Below are 17,500 nucleotides of genomic sequence, written 5' to 3' on the forward strand. Positions count from 1 at the left end.
ATGTATTCAAGTTGTTTACTGAGTCACTATGAAGAAACTGTGAATCATCGGTGTACTGCACTAGAAGGCAGTTATGGGCTATTGTTGATAAATAATTTATGAAAAATGTAAATAGGATCCTTGTATCTAAATAACTTTAAAACCAAAAGGTATCAATTTTATGAATTACCAATTTGGTAAGGGGAATTTCATGGTTGACACTATTAAAAACTTTAGAAAAGTCGCATAATGTGAGCAAATTTACCTGAATATTCTCTATGTTATTATAAATCTCACCAGTAATTTGTAGTAAGGCGGTTTCAGTAGATAACTTATTTCTGAAGCCATGTTGCGTTCTAGATAATGTTATTGGCCTCCAGGAAACTCGTTAATTGATTTGCTACATTTTTTCAAGAACTTTAGATAATATAGGGAGTATAGTAATAGGGCGATAATTATTCACGTCGTCTGTATCCCCCGACTTGAAAATAGGTGTTGCTATACTGTTTCCAAAGCGACGGAAAGACACCAGTGACCAGAGAGGTGTTAATAATGACCGTCAAATAGTGTGCAATTGCGGGTAGACTATCTCTGATAAAGCGCAAATACCGACTGCTCCTACAGCATTTGTTTCGGGGTGTTTTATCACTTGTTTGTACGTCCACTGGTTGTAATCTGAAAAAAATAGTTGTAAACCTTGCCCGATCTGTGTTTCGGTGTAATGTAGAAGCAGTTGATTGTCCATAAGTTAGTTTTCTCATCTTTGAAAAGAAATTAATTTGCTCTGTGCTGTGTGTAGGACTGTGCTTTGTGTAGGTGTTTGTTGTGAGGCACTAGTGTTTTAACAATTTTCCATGTCTTATTAGAGTTGTTTTTATATTCGTAATGTTTATTTCTGATTTTTTTCAGATTTAATTAACAATTTGACATTTTTCTTTTTTACTTTATAATCTACTTGAAAGGCGGCTTCATGCCTGTTACTTTTAAGAGCTTGGCGGGCATTATTTCTATTGCAAATGGCTCTCTTGATGTCGTCATTTATCCATGGAGCAGGGGGACGTCTGACAATTCGTGTTACGTAGGGAGCCAGCCAGAAAGAGAAGGAAAGAGCGAGAGCGAGAGCGAGAGAGAGAGAGAGAGAGAGAGAGAGAGAGAGAGAGAGAGAGAGAGAGAGAGAGAGAGAGAGAGAGAGAGAGAGAGAGAGAGATTCACACAGATTTTGAAACCCTCAAGCCTATTGACTAACTATATTGTAAACCTGTGTGTTTCTGTCAGCTTAACTAAACACCATATTGCGCAAGTACGTATATAAAAGGTTTGTAATAAGATACTCAGTCAATATCTTTTTAATGTGAATTTATTAATTAATTTCGGCGATACATTTGCAAATTCAAGCACATTTAGAAATCACCAAAATGCACAATTAATAAGTGAATGAAATTATACGATCCGTATGAAAATATTTTAATAGTAATTCGTGGTGTAAAAGTTTGGTTACATGTAGTTAGCGATTGCCTTTACGCATGTTATAATCTTATTATGAAATTTATACCTAAAATATGGAGTGAGCATAAAAATACTGATTCAACAAGGGATGAAATATTTACAATGCACAGTTTTTCTTGAAAATATGCTTCGAAGTACAACAGCCTATCTCATGTTCGCACTGTAAAGATCATACAATATGTTGGTACAATATGTTGGTAAAGAAGAAGAAGAAGAAAAAGAAGAAGAAGAAGAAGAAGAAGAAGAAGAAGAAGAAAAGAAAAAAATAAAAGAAGAATAAGAATAAGAAGAAGAAGAAGAAAGAAAAGAAAAAAAAGAAAAGAAAAGAAAAAAAGAAAAGAAAAATTATATATATATATATATATATATATATATATATATATATATATATATATATATATATATATATATATATATATATATACATGATAAGAATTATAACAATAACCAGTGTAAAAAATAAAATGAATGCAACATGCGCCGTGTATTAAAAAGAATGAAGCTGGCTTCACGGAACCGAAGTCTGGCTCGACTTTTCGTTCGTTTCATTAATTAACAGAACATCGACTCGGGGTTATCCAGTTTTAGTTCATTCAGACCATCGGCCTCTTCGATATCTTTTTTCTAGACTAGCCAGGTGGCGTCTGTCGGTTGCAGAATTTGATACACGTGCAGAGTATTTGCCGAGCTAGGAAATCATTTAGCAGATGCTCTGTCGAGGGTCAGAGCAGCAGATCAGCCCATGGTTGATTTAGTTGTCGGAGCAGTGACTCGCCGAGCTACTAGATTGAATAAGGGGGTAGATATACTTGATATTCCGAGGTCAGAAATGGTTGATAACGGTGACGGGATTTCACCTCAGACCCTAAACGTATGGGGACTAGATAGTTTACGAAATGCACAAAATGAAGGCCCACTTAGGGGTCGTTTTAAACATTTACGATATGAAGGTGAACTTTCCAAAGAAGAGCTGAAAGGGGTTCCTGGGACAATCGAGAATTATCAAGTACGACCGGATGAAATATTGTATAATGTTTTATTTAAGCCTCTTAGAAAGGTCTTTCGAGTGGTGGTGCCAGAATTATATCATTAAGGTTAGCTAATTCGATTCCGGTTGCAGGGCATAGGCGTGTTTGTTACCTTAGAGACTGGAATTATTTGCATTTTTTCCAAATATGAAGGTCAGTAAAGGAGTATTGTTCGTCTTGCGACATATGTTTGCGATGTACGCAAGGCAAACGTATCCCTGTACATCTCTTAAGATATCCTGAGGTTCCAAGGCCTTTTGAGCGTGGCCATATGGATGCAGTGGGCCCTTATCCGAAATCAGAGAGTTTTCGTTATATTCTCTCAGTAGTTGATGCATTAACAAAATACCCAGTTGCGATTCCATTAAAGTCTAAGGCTTCATTAGAAGTCGCGATGGCATTTACAAATGGATTCATATATGAAGAGGTCCCCTCTTCATATATGATAATTTCTGATGGGGGAAGGGAGGTCGTGAACGATTTAATACCTTAACTGAAGAATATGGGATTGACAAACATACCATTACTCCATATCGTCCAAGCTCAAGTGGGCAAGTGGAAAGAGTAGATGGTACATTGAATAAGATTTTGCGCACGATGGTCTGGGACAATCCTTCAGTGTGGGCTCGAGTGTTACCTCTGGCAGAGCTAGCGTACAACACGGATTACCATAGAGTAATAAAAGGCAAACCTTTTTCACACAAAAGCACAGGATCATACAGGGTTATAGAAAAGATCAGTGATGGTGTTCAAAATTCAGAGAATTGCCGATGGGAAAGTGCGCAAGTAACATGTAGACAGACTGAAATGAGAAATGTCGTTAACGAGGGGAAAGGCCCATAATACAGATGAGGCGTATACAACAGATGAAAAAATTGAAGTAGATTTGGTGGAAGACGGTAGCTTGGAAAGTTTGAGGAATCCAGAGAAATTTGATAAACAGAGAGAAGAAAGAATAAATTGTGCATATAATATACGTAGAAAGAAGTAGAAGGATCCAAGAATTACAGATGTTAACCTGGGGGTTGAATTTCGAATATGCATAAAATATTAAACATTCATTCGCAATAACGGGGATATTCCGAAGTTTTGTGTATTAAATCTATTCCATTTCTAGATTGCGGGGATGACCGCGGCCGAGATGGAGTCCGAGGATCCCTTGCTCATTCTGGACTAGTTTCCGCTCCCTATTCCAAGGTAACGTACGCGTCGAGGATACAGATTGTTCCTATCAGAGTGAATCAGGGAGTTTTTAGATCCTTTCTTGAAAATTAACAAAAGTAAAGAGACCGAGGGTAGTTAAAAAAAAGCTTGGATTATCTGAGATACGCTACGTAGAGACAAATCGTAAACAAAAAAAGAATGAAAGAATAGTGATTGCCGATACAATCGTTCAATGATTGACGTTATGAGAAGGAATATAGACAATGATATGACAAATCGAGATTTTTTAGGCCAGTTCATCAAGGCAGACAAAAACGTCCTCTCTGGGAGGGTCAAATTTTAGCAAGCAATAATGTAGGGTTGATAATGGGGAGAGTAACTAATCACCGTATATGTATGCTCCATACCCAGATCATGGAATCTGATAGATTAGCAGGAAAGGCTACTGAAAAGGCTGGAGTTACCACTAGCCTGCTAGATTCTGTTAATATTCGGGAGGTTGAAACAGCGAGGGCACTGGACAGAATGGAGGAAGAAATTGGGATCATAGATGTAGTGCTGACAGGCCTGGGTCGGCAGTTGAAGCTGTCGGAGATATTATTATGTAGTTCTGTCTTGGAAAACTATTCGGCTCTTTCCCTTACTCCGAGGAGGAAAGGAAAACAAAAATCTAATTTTGGGTGGGCTACGGGAGGCAAACTTAGGCAGGCTTTCATCAAATTCTATTGCCCTTAACGCATAATTGTCAATATTAAATATTTTAACAAAAGGAGTGTCCCTCATAATTCCTCCAAATGAAGAGAACTTACACATATTTTTCCACACATTTAAAACTAATACCAGGAAGTTCTTTGGGGGATTTGATGGTATCTGACTTCCTTCTACCAGGCCACCAGATGGATGCTTTCCTGGTCCATGCTTTCCCCAGACCCATCTTGAACTCCCCGGCTTTTATCCAAACCCAGATATCTGCCGCTGTCCTTGTTTCAGAGGCAAGGGACCTGTTAGTGGAGGAGAGAGACCTCATCGACTGCAAAGAGATTCAGCCGGGATGGAGTGTCTATCCAGCCGACACTGCCCTCGTGGCGAAGTCAATACTTGTATTTCAGCGGCCTTCTTCGACGAGGAGGAAGCTGAAAACTACTGCAGAGGTGACGACTCTCTTCCACCAGTTGTCATCACATCACGCGGAGAATGGATTATGTCATTTCCCCGAGAAGAAAATCTTGTTTTTAGCTGTTAACCAAGGAAAAGTAGATAAAATTGTGAGGGAGGTCCTAGAGATGGACACTCTAACGGTATCATGTGGTTGCGGAATTTCCGCAAACAGCTTCACTCTGCCAGCTCTGTCACCCTCCCTGGCACAGGCAAACCTAGAGGTGGTGCCCGAGGCTCGTTGGCAAGAGGTGCCTCATGTGAATGAAGTTCTAGAAAACGAAATAAAAAAGGACCTCTGCTGAGGGATCCTGGTGACGAGCCCCCCTCCCAACAAGGATGGACGCTTCGACCTTTTGGAGCGCTCTTCGGTGCCGATACATGTAGAACAAACGAAAATTAATGTTGTGATCATATTGCTTTGTGGGTTCTCACTATAATGAATACTTTCTATATAATGAAAAAATGTGTGCTAAGTTATATCGCTGGCCGAAAAAGAACTATGCCATTCGTATAGTAGTAAGAAACGAAGATGAATCAAAAGTGTTATCGTCCTCCACGGTGCCACAGGAATATAACTCGAACTTTGGCATAAGTGTGATCCACATAGGTTACAACAGGAGATGTAAGGCCCTCCTGCCTTCCGATACCTTACAGGTCACCGGTGGGCGAGGTGTAGCACTTGGATGCCTCCCGTGTTGGGTTACTGCGTGTGTAAATATCTGTGACAAAACATTTTACAGCATCCTGGGGACAGGCTGTTCCTGAGGGAGGGAGGGATGTGGAAGTTTAGGAATCGTCTACATTTGTTTCACAAAAAGGAAAATTACTTAGGCACAGTCATAGTGGAAAGTACAATGTTGACTGAACATCGTATGCGTGATCGTGAGGGCTGACCTCGGGGTCGGCCTCACTTTTCCGCTGGACGTTATCGAGGACTGATCTGGGAACGCAGCCAGGGTCTGCGTGTTTTTGTGCTTATTTTGGTAAACAGGGCCTGCCTCTTATGTCTATCAAATTATTACGAACTTTCCTGAGCTGAATTTTCGAATATATATTTTTTGTAAGCTTCGTGTCATATATTGAAATTGCAATATAAATTTAAAATACATGTGCAACTTTGGAAAAGGCAAAATACAAGAAATTTTAATATCTAGTTTCCTTAATCCCATCATCACAGGAATTATGATTTTCATATATCTGATACAATTAATTCATCTAAAGGAGAGATGTTTTTCGTTTTCAAAGAAAACAGTGGTGGTGGCGGCGACCATAATTACAACAGAAATCTGATATTTTCATTTATCAAGATTTCGATCTAGGCAACAAGGATTCGCCTGCTGACCCCGACTTTGATGACGAGTGTTTTCAACTCGTCAATACAAAGAAATAAAACGAAGACATCACTTGACTCCAGCAACCTGACTGACGAACGTACCAGGACTAATCAACGCGACCCCCCCCCCCCCCCAGGAGAGGTACATCCGTCTGGCTTTCCCTGAAGAAACGTCTATGCCAGATAAGATAAGGTGGAGGAGCTTCAAGAACAAGGCCCGCTAGACATGGTGCAAGGGAAATGGCGATGCTCGGGCTACGTTTACGTCCAGCGGGATCAACAGAACTACGTGGACCAGATGATCAATGGCGCTGTAGCAGGGCTTTCCCTCGAGAATAAAGGCGACTATCAGCCCAGAACCGGAAGATACGGGGAATATCCGGTTACTAAGTGCATTGCAGATGAAGCAATGCACCTTCAGTGTTTTAAAAGCCCGGGGAATCTATAAGGAAGGACAACGTTGAACAGGATTGTTTTTGTATGGAACGGAGAACGGCCGCCACTTACTGACCATGAAAAGGACAACGACAACGAAGACGCCGTTACCATTGTGAGGAGGTGCGTCGGGTGCGGAGATCGTGTAACGGCCTGGCACTGTAACTGCCCTTACAGGCCGGCACGCTTATCGATGTAGAAGTCGACGAGCGCGGAGAATATTTCCAGACCGCCATCACCCAACGAAACGAAGAGGCAGCTCTCACAGCTCAGGCAAACAGCTACGTTTCTTAGCCGTGCCGACTAGGTTTCGAAAAGGAGCCAGAAATCATGGAAGAACTGAGAACGGAGATGGCCGAGATCAAAGCTGTCCTCAACCAAGTGAGGCAGGCTATAGGAGAATTGAGGAAGGAGTCTGGTAAGGGGGCTTCCACTAGAGCTAGGGAGAAGCACGTGCGAGCATTAAGGGTACAATTATACCCATGAGAACAAAGACTATTATAGCAGAAAGATTATAGCGATAACAGCCCAGGGAGCAAGCGGGGCAGGCAAGCAGCCACGAAGCACCGCCACCAGACCTAAATGTTTTTTCAGCAATAAAGGGGCATTTCGTAAAAGAATGCCCCCAACTACGAGAAAGAACCAAGACAACGGAGCCAACCTCAGTGGAGCCATCTGGAGAGGATGGCCAAAAAGACAAAGAGGCCCGAGTAGAGGAAACCGAGAGAGCTGAAAACCATATTATACACAGATTGGGGTCTATTTCCTGGGTACATGATGACAACTGTGAAGGTATCAAAAAGAACGAAATTATTTTTCGCGGTTTTGGATTTTGGAGCAAGGCCCAATTTAGTAAAGTTTTCCCTGTACTGAGAACAGGAGGAAGTAAAAGGGAATGATGCAGAGGATCCGAGGAACCTCCTTTTGTCGCTTTTGCCATGAAACATGACTGTAAATGGAATACTTACAGCAGAACCAGTGAAAATTCTAGGTGAGATGGGGATGACCTTTGTCATTGCAGGTAAGGCATTTTCCCATCATTATGTGTTTGACGATGAGGCCCTAAATTTTCCTGGGGATACTGATGTCCTCTTTGGAATCGCTTGAACATGAGCGAATGAAGCATTTACCACCACCATAAAAAGCTGTAAGACTGCCTGTCTGCTGCTGGTGAGGTTAAACCGGCTCAACTACCAGGGGTGGTAGGTAGCCACCAGGTAGGTAGGGGTCCTGAGGAAGGTCAGGACTTGGCAATTGCAGACAGAGTCTACAGTTTCTTTAGAAATGGTAATCCTTCTGCCAGGGAAGGTAGCTGTGTTGACAGGATGCCTGAAGAGGAAGGGTGGAGGAATAGCAAATAGAGCTCTGATAGTGGTGCATGGGAGCCCATTGCAAGAGGACTATAATGCAGGTCCTGGCCTGCAGTTGGGGACGTGTACCTCTTTTAATCCACTAGAAAAGACTCATCCTAAAAGCAAAGCCAATAAAGGACCCTGAGCTGGAGCACTTAAGTAGATTACCTGCAGCTCACAATCAAAAACAAAAATGCTTGCAAGGTTAACAGTAAAAGCAATCTTCACTGAAGTTCAGGATGATGCAGAAGGCGAGGATCCATTGGATAGGGCTCTTCAGACTGATCCACAACAGAGAGAGACAAATGAAGCACCAAAATATGATGAGGCCTGTTTCCAAATATGACATTTTGCAAGCAGATCACTGGGTTCCGACGAAGGACCTGTAGAAGGGAACGGAGGGGAAGTTGAGAGAGTATCAAGCAGCCTTTAATTTTGAGGAAGAAACCATGGGGAGAACCACTTTAGTGAAGCATTGTATTGACACAGAAGATCAAGAAAGAGTCTACAAATCACCTCAATTTATTCCCTATGGAGTTGAAGCTGAAACACAAGCTCTTTTGGAACAAGGGCACATAAAGGGCAGCTCTTCAGAGTGTATTGCCCAATAGTCTTGGTAAGGAGGAAGAACAATTCACATCCAAGATTGTGTGGATTATAGGGCTCTCAATGCCAAAACTAAGCCAGAATTTTTGCCCCTACCTCCTGTAGAAGATATCTTGTATCGAGCCAGCAAAAGTAAATGGTTTTCTTACTCTCGACTTGAGAAGTGGATATCATCAAGTGCACCTAGAGGAAGGTTCAAGAGAGAAATCTGCCTTCTCTAAATATCAGGCTCGGTTTAAGTATACGGTGATGCCATTTGTCTTGTCTAATGCCCCAATAACTTTTCAGCAGTTGATGAATAAGGTGTTCTGAGGCCAAAATGGGAAGGGATCAGTTTTTCCTTGATATTGGTATTTACACCGAGGATCTGGAGACACACCTGGATGTGTTAGTTGAGTTGAGGCATTGGGTTATTGAGCTACAGGTGGGTAACCTTCAGATAACTGCCATTTTTTTTAATAATTAAAAATAACACAGATATAGTATGATTTTAAGGACGAGTATCAAGTGATTTACTCTGATGAATTAATATAAATGATAAGGCATATAGTTTTTTTTTATTTATTGAATTTATTTTAACGTATTATTTAGTCATGTTTCATTTACTTTGATGATTTTAATTCTACACTTTATCGGTTATATACATCTTTAATGATCGTCAGCATCTTTAATAATTATCTATATTATCTATGGCATATGCTTTGGTTGAGACTCTTGATAAAAGATGCTACCAACTATAACATCACACTGAGAAATTGCATATTACTCTGTGCCAAAGCAAGAGGCCAGAAAGCTTAGGTCTTGTTGTCTCCTATGGCCCCGCAAACTAGGGGAAGGTCATGTTAACCTCTACTGTTTTTGAGTCCCTGTAACAACATGCATTACCAACTCAGTCTGTAATTAAACTTTGTAGTTGAGACTGGTAACTCTGCAAAGTCTTGTTACAAATCTTTCAGTCACTCTGGGGATAAAGTTAGGGTGAAAGATTCCCTTCACTATGCTATTTGTAAAAATGACTCGGTGAAGTTGTAGAAGAGTACTAAGGATTTAGCCATTTAACTTCGAGCTAACCTTAAAAGATCAACTAAGATCATGTTACAAACTGAAGAAAAGGACTATGTACCATAAATGTATTCAATATACAAGTATATTTTCTCTTGCTTTTTACATCTAACTAGAGATCATATCCAAGCATGACTGTCAAAAGAAAATTAGACTATCAAGCATAATAGTGTGAGTGGAAAGGAAAAGATTAATACAAGCATCATTAGACCCATTCTCCTTATTATGACCTTTTATCAGATTTAAGCCAACACAAGGTAGATGCTCACAACATATTATTATATCATACCTACTTAAAATGTTGTATGGAATTACACTTTCCGTTAACGATTATTGTTTAACTCTTGAAATTTTAAAGGATTGCACTGCTCCCACCTCATCTAAGAAAAAATAAGGAAATGAGAAAAAAAAAGAAAGAAAAAAAAAAAAAAATCAAATAGCAGCCAGTAACTTAGCACACGTCTTTGATAACTGGTGGTTGGTAATCTGGCTGTATGGCTGCAGCCAGGGAAGATGCGTAGAGGTCCAGTCGCTGAGTCATCTGCGGCAGACACATAGATTAGCCACATAATCATTTCCATAAAATGAAGGTTATCAAGAGTGAACAAAGCTCGTAAAGTAATTACTTTTGCCTAAATGTCATATAAATCCCTCAAATTTGAACATATATAATACAGAACTAATTAAGGTCTCTGTTTGATATAATTCATCCACAAGTGCTATAAAGGAAAAGATACAAATGTCCCCATGCTGGCCAAGAGATAACTTTTTTACAAATATCCTCTCCTGACTTACCCTAAAGCCCCAGCGGTCCTTCACTTGGCGGCAGAGATTTAAGTCCATCTCCGTTACCAAGAGCCCATCACGGATCCTTGACAATCCCTGAAATATGTAATCATATATAAATTCTGTACATGAGAATTGATTTAGGAATATTGTTTACATGCGAGCTGCTTGCACTAGCACGTGTGTATATTTGTTCATGTTTGTGTGCATGTGTGTGGATGTGTGTGCGTGTGTGTGTGTGTGTGTGTGTGTGTGTGTGTGTGTGTGTGTGTGTGTGTGTGTGTGTGTGTGTGTGTGTGTGTGTGTGTGTGTGTGTGTGTGTGTGTATGTGTGTGTGTGTGTGTGTGTGTGTGTGTGTGTGTGTGTGTGTGTGTGTGTGTGTGTGTGTGTGTGTGTGTGTGTGTGTGTGTGTGTGTGTGTGAGAGTGAGTGATAGTGAGTGTGAGAGTGAGTGTGAGAGTGAGAGTGAGTGTGAAAGTGAGTATGAGTGTGAAAGTGAGTATGAGTGTGAAAGTGAGTATGAGTGTGAAAGTGAGTATGAGTGTGAAAGTGAGTATGAGTGTGAGTATGAGAGTGAGTGTGAGGGTGAGTGTGAGTGTGAGAGTGAGTGACTGTGTGAGTGTGAGAGTGAGTGACTGTGTGAGTGTGAGTGTGAGTGTGAGAGTGAGAGGGAAGGTGTGAGTGTATGTGTAATTGTATGTAGTGTTAGAATGTCTGATATGTGTAGCCATCAAACTAAGCTTCTCCGCTCCCTCAACATATAAAATAGTAATAAATCAACATTTCATTTAGCACAATCCAATATACATATGCCCATGCTATGACTTACTGGTGTTCGAGAGCCATCAGGAGCTGCAACATAGGAAGAGCCGTAGAAATGGCCAAAGTCCTTGTGTGCCGGTTTGCCATCAGCTGAAGTAAATTCATTGGGGAAGGACTCTGTGCCAACACGATTGATAGCACAAGTGAAGTAACTGTTGGCAATGGCAGCATTTCGGGCCTCAATTCCCCACATAGGCTCACTGGAAAGAACTGGTGTTTAGATGATCCGATCCATCAAAATGATTCATCCCTGACTATAATGATGGAGTCTAAATTTGAAAATTCTTATTAACCATCACTATTCTCCATTTTTTGTCTAGATACTGTAAAACTAGAGAAGGAAAGAAATATGTTGAAGTGAAGATTCTATTCTATGAAAAATCTTTCTTGAGCAACTGTTATAGACAATAAAAATCTGCTTAAACTGCCAAACAACATCTAGCACACTAATGTCAACAGAGAAATAAAGGCAATTAGTCTAAATATAAAACAAATAAATAGATAAATATTACACTGTAACTAAAACTACTTTTCAATTCTACTTTGACTGCAACTAGACCATGAAAATATAACACATGATAATATGGGTCAAAGGAAATTTTTTTTTTTTTTTTTAAGATTTAGAATTGTGTCAAAATAATTACCCCAAAATTGTATAACCATTCCAGTAAAGGATATTTACATTATAATTCTCAGCAAATTGCTAACACTGTAACAAATTTTTAACTTATGAGAAGCAATGAAATGGAAAACCACAATACATGTACCTTAATCCTCCCACAGTGGCAGATGGATTAAAAACAATCTCCGCCCCATTCACCCCATACATCATCCAGTTCTGTGGATGATGCCGTCCATAACAAATGTTGATTGCAATTCTTCCAAACTGTGTCTGTGTGGCAAAGAGGAATTGGGAATGCATAAATCATATCTACTGCTCATTCCATGATTTTAGGAGTAACTCTATAAAGTTTTATTACAAGAATTTAACAGGGCTGATTACTGGCCTAGTGAGAAAAGTTGCCATCATCTGTAATTTTTATAACTTGTGTACCACTCTTGAAAAGTTCAGCTATATTCATGAAAGTAAACTAACAATAACCAATATAACAGCACTTATGTTCTGGCAGTGGAGAAAATATTTGACCGTCACTTCATTAACCATACAACTAAATGGGCTTAAACAATATTTCCCATATATTTTGAATGGTAAATACCTGAATGTTTATTACATTTTTAACATCAGTGATCTTAAATATTTCATTTCTTTGTTGGAATGTGGGTGTACTAAAATGAAACTGTACTAAATGTATTGCATGTAATATGGTTTCAGTCTTACTAGTACCTCTTAAAATTCATACTACCTCTAAATTCTTTATATATTTCAAACTCACATGTATAACTCTTCAGTTCGTAGTATATAAAAAATCTAAACATGCATCTCCTAGATTAAGGCTATTGCCTTTACCCTAATGCCGATGGGAAAATGTTGTGTTCACTTTAGCATTGTTTTGTTAAATGTTTCTGTACATAACTGGCTCTGCCAGTGCTTATCCACAAAGGAGTTTTTTTTTCTAATGCTATCAATATTGACAATTATTTTTGTTATAAATATTATAATTACTATATTGTTATTGACAGTACTAACAGCAGTATTCAATACTAGAAAATATTATAAAAAATTAAGGAAAAGGGTAAACAGGTGAGACAGGTAGTTCTTGTAACTGGATCATTAACAGCAGTCGGCTTGAGGGTACAGGCAAGGATACAGGAGCATGTTTGGGGTCGCAAAAAAAAAAGATGTAAGAACCACTGTGTGAGTAAATATCATTAAAGAAGTCAATTACAGTCTATATCCTGCAATCAATTCTTTAAATCAATTACAACCTCTCTCTACACAATAGCCCTAGCTGCTGTAATTTCAGATAAGAAAAGAAGCAATTTGAATGTTAATTGTTTTTTTGATATGCAGAATTAGGACAAAATATACTGACAAATAAGCAACAAAAGTGCCTTAGGGAAAAAATCCTTCCCTACTTTATGAGAATACCAACAAGCCTTACTAGCTTCTAATTTTTCTAGGCAAGCAAATAAATAATTACAAAGCTAATAATAATAAACACTATTTCTCTCTTCCTCATACATACCTGGAACACTGTGTGACCTGTATCTCCTTCCATGTAGTAGGTAGATTCATTGAAATCACCAACTCTTGGTATGTGGTTCTTACGTGACTTGCCAAGAACATAGCCTGTGTTGCTGATAACAACAGCCGTGTTCCAAAGAGTGTCACCATGGATTTCATCCCTCTCCAGAATGGGTGAAACAATCACCATGTTGAATTTGCGTGCAAGCTGAAAAGATGCAATTTTCTTTTTTATTCCTTCTTTTTTTTACAAATGATACACAAGCTTATTACTTACAAACACATTTGTCCATTTTACCAATGTAAATACAATGAACATCCTAGATTTTAGAATACAAGCATGTATATAAACTCCTAAAGATATTAACCTCCTGACACAGCTGGGTCGTTGGGCCATTATCAGGGTTTTCAGCAAACTCACACCAAGGCTGTTTTTCACGAGTACAGAAGGCAAAAGGCATCGCTGAAGACAAAGGGTAAAAATGCGTTATGTATTTAATTACATACAATTCCCTAAACCTTTCTTTAATCTACATTAATACAATGAGTTTTCTTTGCAATGTGCCTCACAAGTATTACAAAAAAATATATATGTTAACTAATAATCCTAATCTTCCTACAGTATTTGTGTCTAAATTCATAGACTCACTCCAAGCTTCCTGGAAACAAATAATATTGACTCCACACAGTGCTGCAGCTTCTGTCATTTGCGAAATCCTTGCATGGAGAGCTGCCCTCTGCTCAGCAATAGGGGCTGTGGTTTCCTTAACGATGGCATTCTGAATCACACCAACTCGCACAATCCTGCCAAGGAAAAGATTATATTATGGAAAAGCAAGGATACCAAAAAAGAAATATTACTAATACTGATACTAATATCACTATTTATTACTATCAATCTTATATGACAAACAATAGACTAAAACTAAGAGTAATATCATATAATATGCATGTAAATATGACATTTTTGTCACTGCTCTTTACTTATATCTAAAGTATTCATCTATGTACATGTTTGTACATCTGAAAATATAAGAAGCAAAAGAGAGAAAGTGTGGACAGGCAGAGACAGATTTGAATATATTGTAGGCAGTGATAACATCACACAGCCACAAAACTGACAGTCCAATTTCATGGAAATATAATTCATAATGTAGTTAGAAGCTATTTATCAAGAAAAAGAATAAAATATATTACAGTTATATACATCTAGAATGCTTTATCAAACATTCTAAGCTAGATTATAAACTCTCAACAACAGAGAGAAGAACCGAAAGGAACCAAAGAAAAACAAATCATTATATCACGATTAGCAAATGGAAAAAAGGCATTGTCACTGGAAAGTTCTAATTTCAGTACCTTGGTGGTGTTAGCTCTTCTTTTGTAGCAGGGATAGCATAGCCTTGTATGTCAAAACTGTGTTGCACAGCTAGCTTTTCTGCAGACTCAGGGATTGTAATTGTCCTGGAGTTGAAATTCAGAACAGAATTAGTGATAAATATGACCTTTAAACACTGTTTCTTTATGTCTTCGATAACTAAAGCACAATTAAAAGAAAGGAATATATATATATATATATATATATATATATATATATATATATATATATATATATATATATATATATATTTTTTTTTTTTTTTTTTTTTTTTTTTTTTATAAAGCCATGAGGAATGGATATGGAATATTTATGAAATCACTGTCTTCTTATCTGTTCTTTTGAGAAACTGAAATATCAAAAGACATTGTAGTCTTATTTTTCAATAAATGTTTTTGGCGTATTGAGCATTTTTCTGCTATATCACAGTGTAAAATTTCTTGAATATATAATCAGCCTCTATGCCTGTAACATGAAAAAAAACAGCTTTTCCAGAATATGATGAACATGAAGGCCAAACAACGATTATACCCCTTTCACTCAGACATGTTAAATATGATTTATGCCTAAATCTGTTAATCTTCAATTTCCAGTTTCAGATAAAATAATACTTACCATAACAATTATCAATGTGCATGTGTGTACAGGTGTATAAATGTGTGATTGTTCCTGTAATTGTGTGTGTGTGTATGGATATGTGAATGTACATACATATGCCTTTGAAACTGTGTGAATATGATTTACAGCTTAATCTATTAGCCATAACAATTATCATCTCAAAAATTTTGAATAATTCAAACAGACTAATTCTATGCAACATCTGTGCCTCTTTTTCATATGTACAGGAATATGATGACACAGTTTTCAAAAACAAGAACAGATTAGAACGCATGCTTTCCCATAAAACTAAAACCAGTTACCATGATAACTTTAAAAATGTCACAGCGACTTACGGTAGTTCCTTCCCGTACAGGATCCTCTTCACTTCCTTCAGCTCCTGCTCAGGGACATTCTTCTCCAGACACTCCTCAACGCTTGCGAACTGCCCGGCCATTACTGTAGATTGTCTTCAAATGTGTGCAGACAAAGCTGTTGGAGGAAGGGTAAGATTAATACTGATAACACTTGTGTGTGTGTGCGTGTGTGTGTGTGTGTGTGTGTGTGTGTGTGTGTGTGTGTGTGTGTGTGTGTGTGTGTGTGTGTGTGTGTGTGTGTGTGTGTGTGTGTGTGACTTTGTGTCCGCTTGAGTTTGAGTGTACATGACCTTGTGAGTGTGTGACTTTGTGAGTGCGTGACTGTGTGTGTGTGTGGCCTGTGTGTGTGACATGTTTTTGCTTGACTGTGTGGTTGTCGTTGTGTTGGTGTGGGTGTGTGTGTGTGTGTGTGTGTGTGTGTGTGTGTGTGTGTGTGTGTGTGTGTGTGTGTGTGTGTGTGTGTGTGTGTGTGTGTGTGATTTTGTGTCCGCTTGAGTTTGAGTGTACATGACCTTGTGAGTGTGTGACTTTGTGAGTGCGTGACTGTGTGTGTGTGTGGCCTGTGTGTGTGACATGTTTTTGCTTGACTGTGTGGTTGTGGTTGTGGTTGTGTGTGTGTGTGTGTGTGTGTGTGTGTGTGTGTGTGTGTGTGTGTGTGTGTGTGTGTGTGTGTGTGTGTGTGTGTGTGTGTGTGTGTGTGTGTGTGACTTTGTGTCCGCTTGAGTTTGAGTGTACATGACCTTGTGAGTGTGTGACTTTGTGAGTGCGTGACTGTGTGTGTGTGTGGCCTGTGTGTGTGACATGTTTTTGCTTGACTGTGTGGTTGTGGTTGTGTGTGTGTGTGTGTGTGTGTGTGTGTGTGTGTGTGTGTGTGTGTGTGTGTGTGTGTGTGTGTGTGTGTGTGTGTGTGTGTGTGACTGTGTGTGTGCGTGTGACTGTGTGTGTGTGTGTGACTGTGTGTGTGTGTGACTGTGTGTGTGTGACTGTGTGTGTGTGACTGTGTGTGTGTGTGACTGTGTGTGTGTGTGACTGTGTGTGTGTGTGACTGTGTGTGTGTGTGTGACTGTGTGTGTGTGTGTGACTGTGTGTGTGTGTGACTGTGTGTGTGTGACTGTGTGTGTGTGTGTGACTGTGTGTGTGTGTGTGACTGTGTGTGTGTGTGTGTGACTTTGTGTGTGTGACTATGTGTGTGACTGTGTGACTATGTGTGTGACTGTGTGTGTGACTGTGTGTGTGTGTGTGTGTGTGTGTGTGTGTGTGACTGTGTGTGTAACTGTGTGTGTGTGTTACTATGTGTGTATGTGTGTGTGATTGTGTGTGTGTGACTGTGTGTGTGTGTGACTGTGTGTGTGTGACTGTGTGTGTGTGTGACTGTGTATCTGTGTGTAACTGTGTGTGTGTGTGACTGTGTATGTGTGTGTAACTGTGTATGTGTGTGTGATTGTGTATATGTGTGTTACTGTGTGTTACTGTGTGTGTGTGTGTGTGTGTGTGTGTGTGTGTGTGTGTGTGTGTGTGTGTGTGTGTGTGTGTGTGAGTGTGTGTGTATGTGAGTGTGTGTGTGTGTGTGAGTGTGTGTGTGTGAATGTGTGTGTGTGAATGTGTGTGTGTGAATGTGTGTGTGTGAATGTGTGTGTGTGATTGTGTTTGTATGACTGTGTTTGTGTGACTGTGTGTATGTGTGTGAATGTATGCATCTGTGTGTGTGTGACTCTGTTTGTGACTGTGTGTGTGCAACTGTATGTTTGTGTGACTGTGTGTGTGTGTGTGTG

General features: G+C 39.3%; 1 protein-coding gene across 2 annotated transcripts in view; it reads right to left on the reverse strand.

Moving 5' to 3' along the window:
* Positions 1–9,105: 9,105 nt before the first annotated feature.
* pyd3 (beta-ureidopropionase pyd3) overlaps positions 9,106–17,500 on the reverse strand; it is a 23,297-nt gene continuing 14,902 nt past the window's right edge. For both annotated transcript variants that reach the window (XM_027377210.2, XM_027377211.2), the window contains exons 2-10: positions 15,708–15,843; positions 14,736–14,840; positions 14,026–14,180; positions 13,745–13,839; positions 13,378–13,584; positions 11,998–12,122; positions 11,238–11,430; positions 10,419–10,505; positions 9,106–10,164 (exon numbers count right to left, since the gene is read on the reverse strand). In XM_027377210.2, the coding sequence (XP_027233011.2) occupies positions 10,075–10,164; positions 10,419–10,505; positions 11,238–11,430; positions 11,998–12,122; positions 13,378–13,584; positions 13,745–13,839; positions 14,026–14,180; positions 14,736–14,840; positions 15,708–15,808 (1,158 nt within the window). In that variant the 5' untranslated portion in view covers positions 15,809–15,843 and the 3' untranslated portion in view covers positions 9,106–10,074. The remainder of the gene's footprint in view (positions 10,165–10,418; positions 10,506–11,237; positions 11,431–11,997; positions 12,123–13,377; positions 13,585–13,744; positions 13,840–14,025; positions 14,181–14,735; positions 14,841–15,707; positions 15,844–17,500) is intronic.

The sequence above is a fragment of the Penaeus vannamei genome, chromosome 28 (genome assembly GCF_042767895.1).
Source record: "Penaeus vannamei isolate JL-2024 chromosome 28, ASM4276789v1, whole genome shotgun sequence".
Lineage (NCBI taxonomy): Eukaryota > Metazoa > Arthropoda > Malacostraca > Decapoda > Penaeidae > Penaeus > Penaeus vannamei.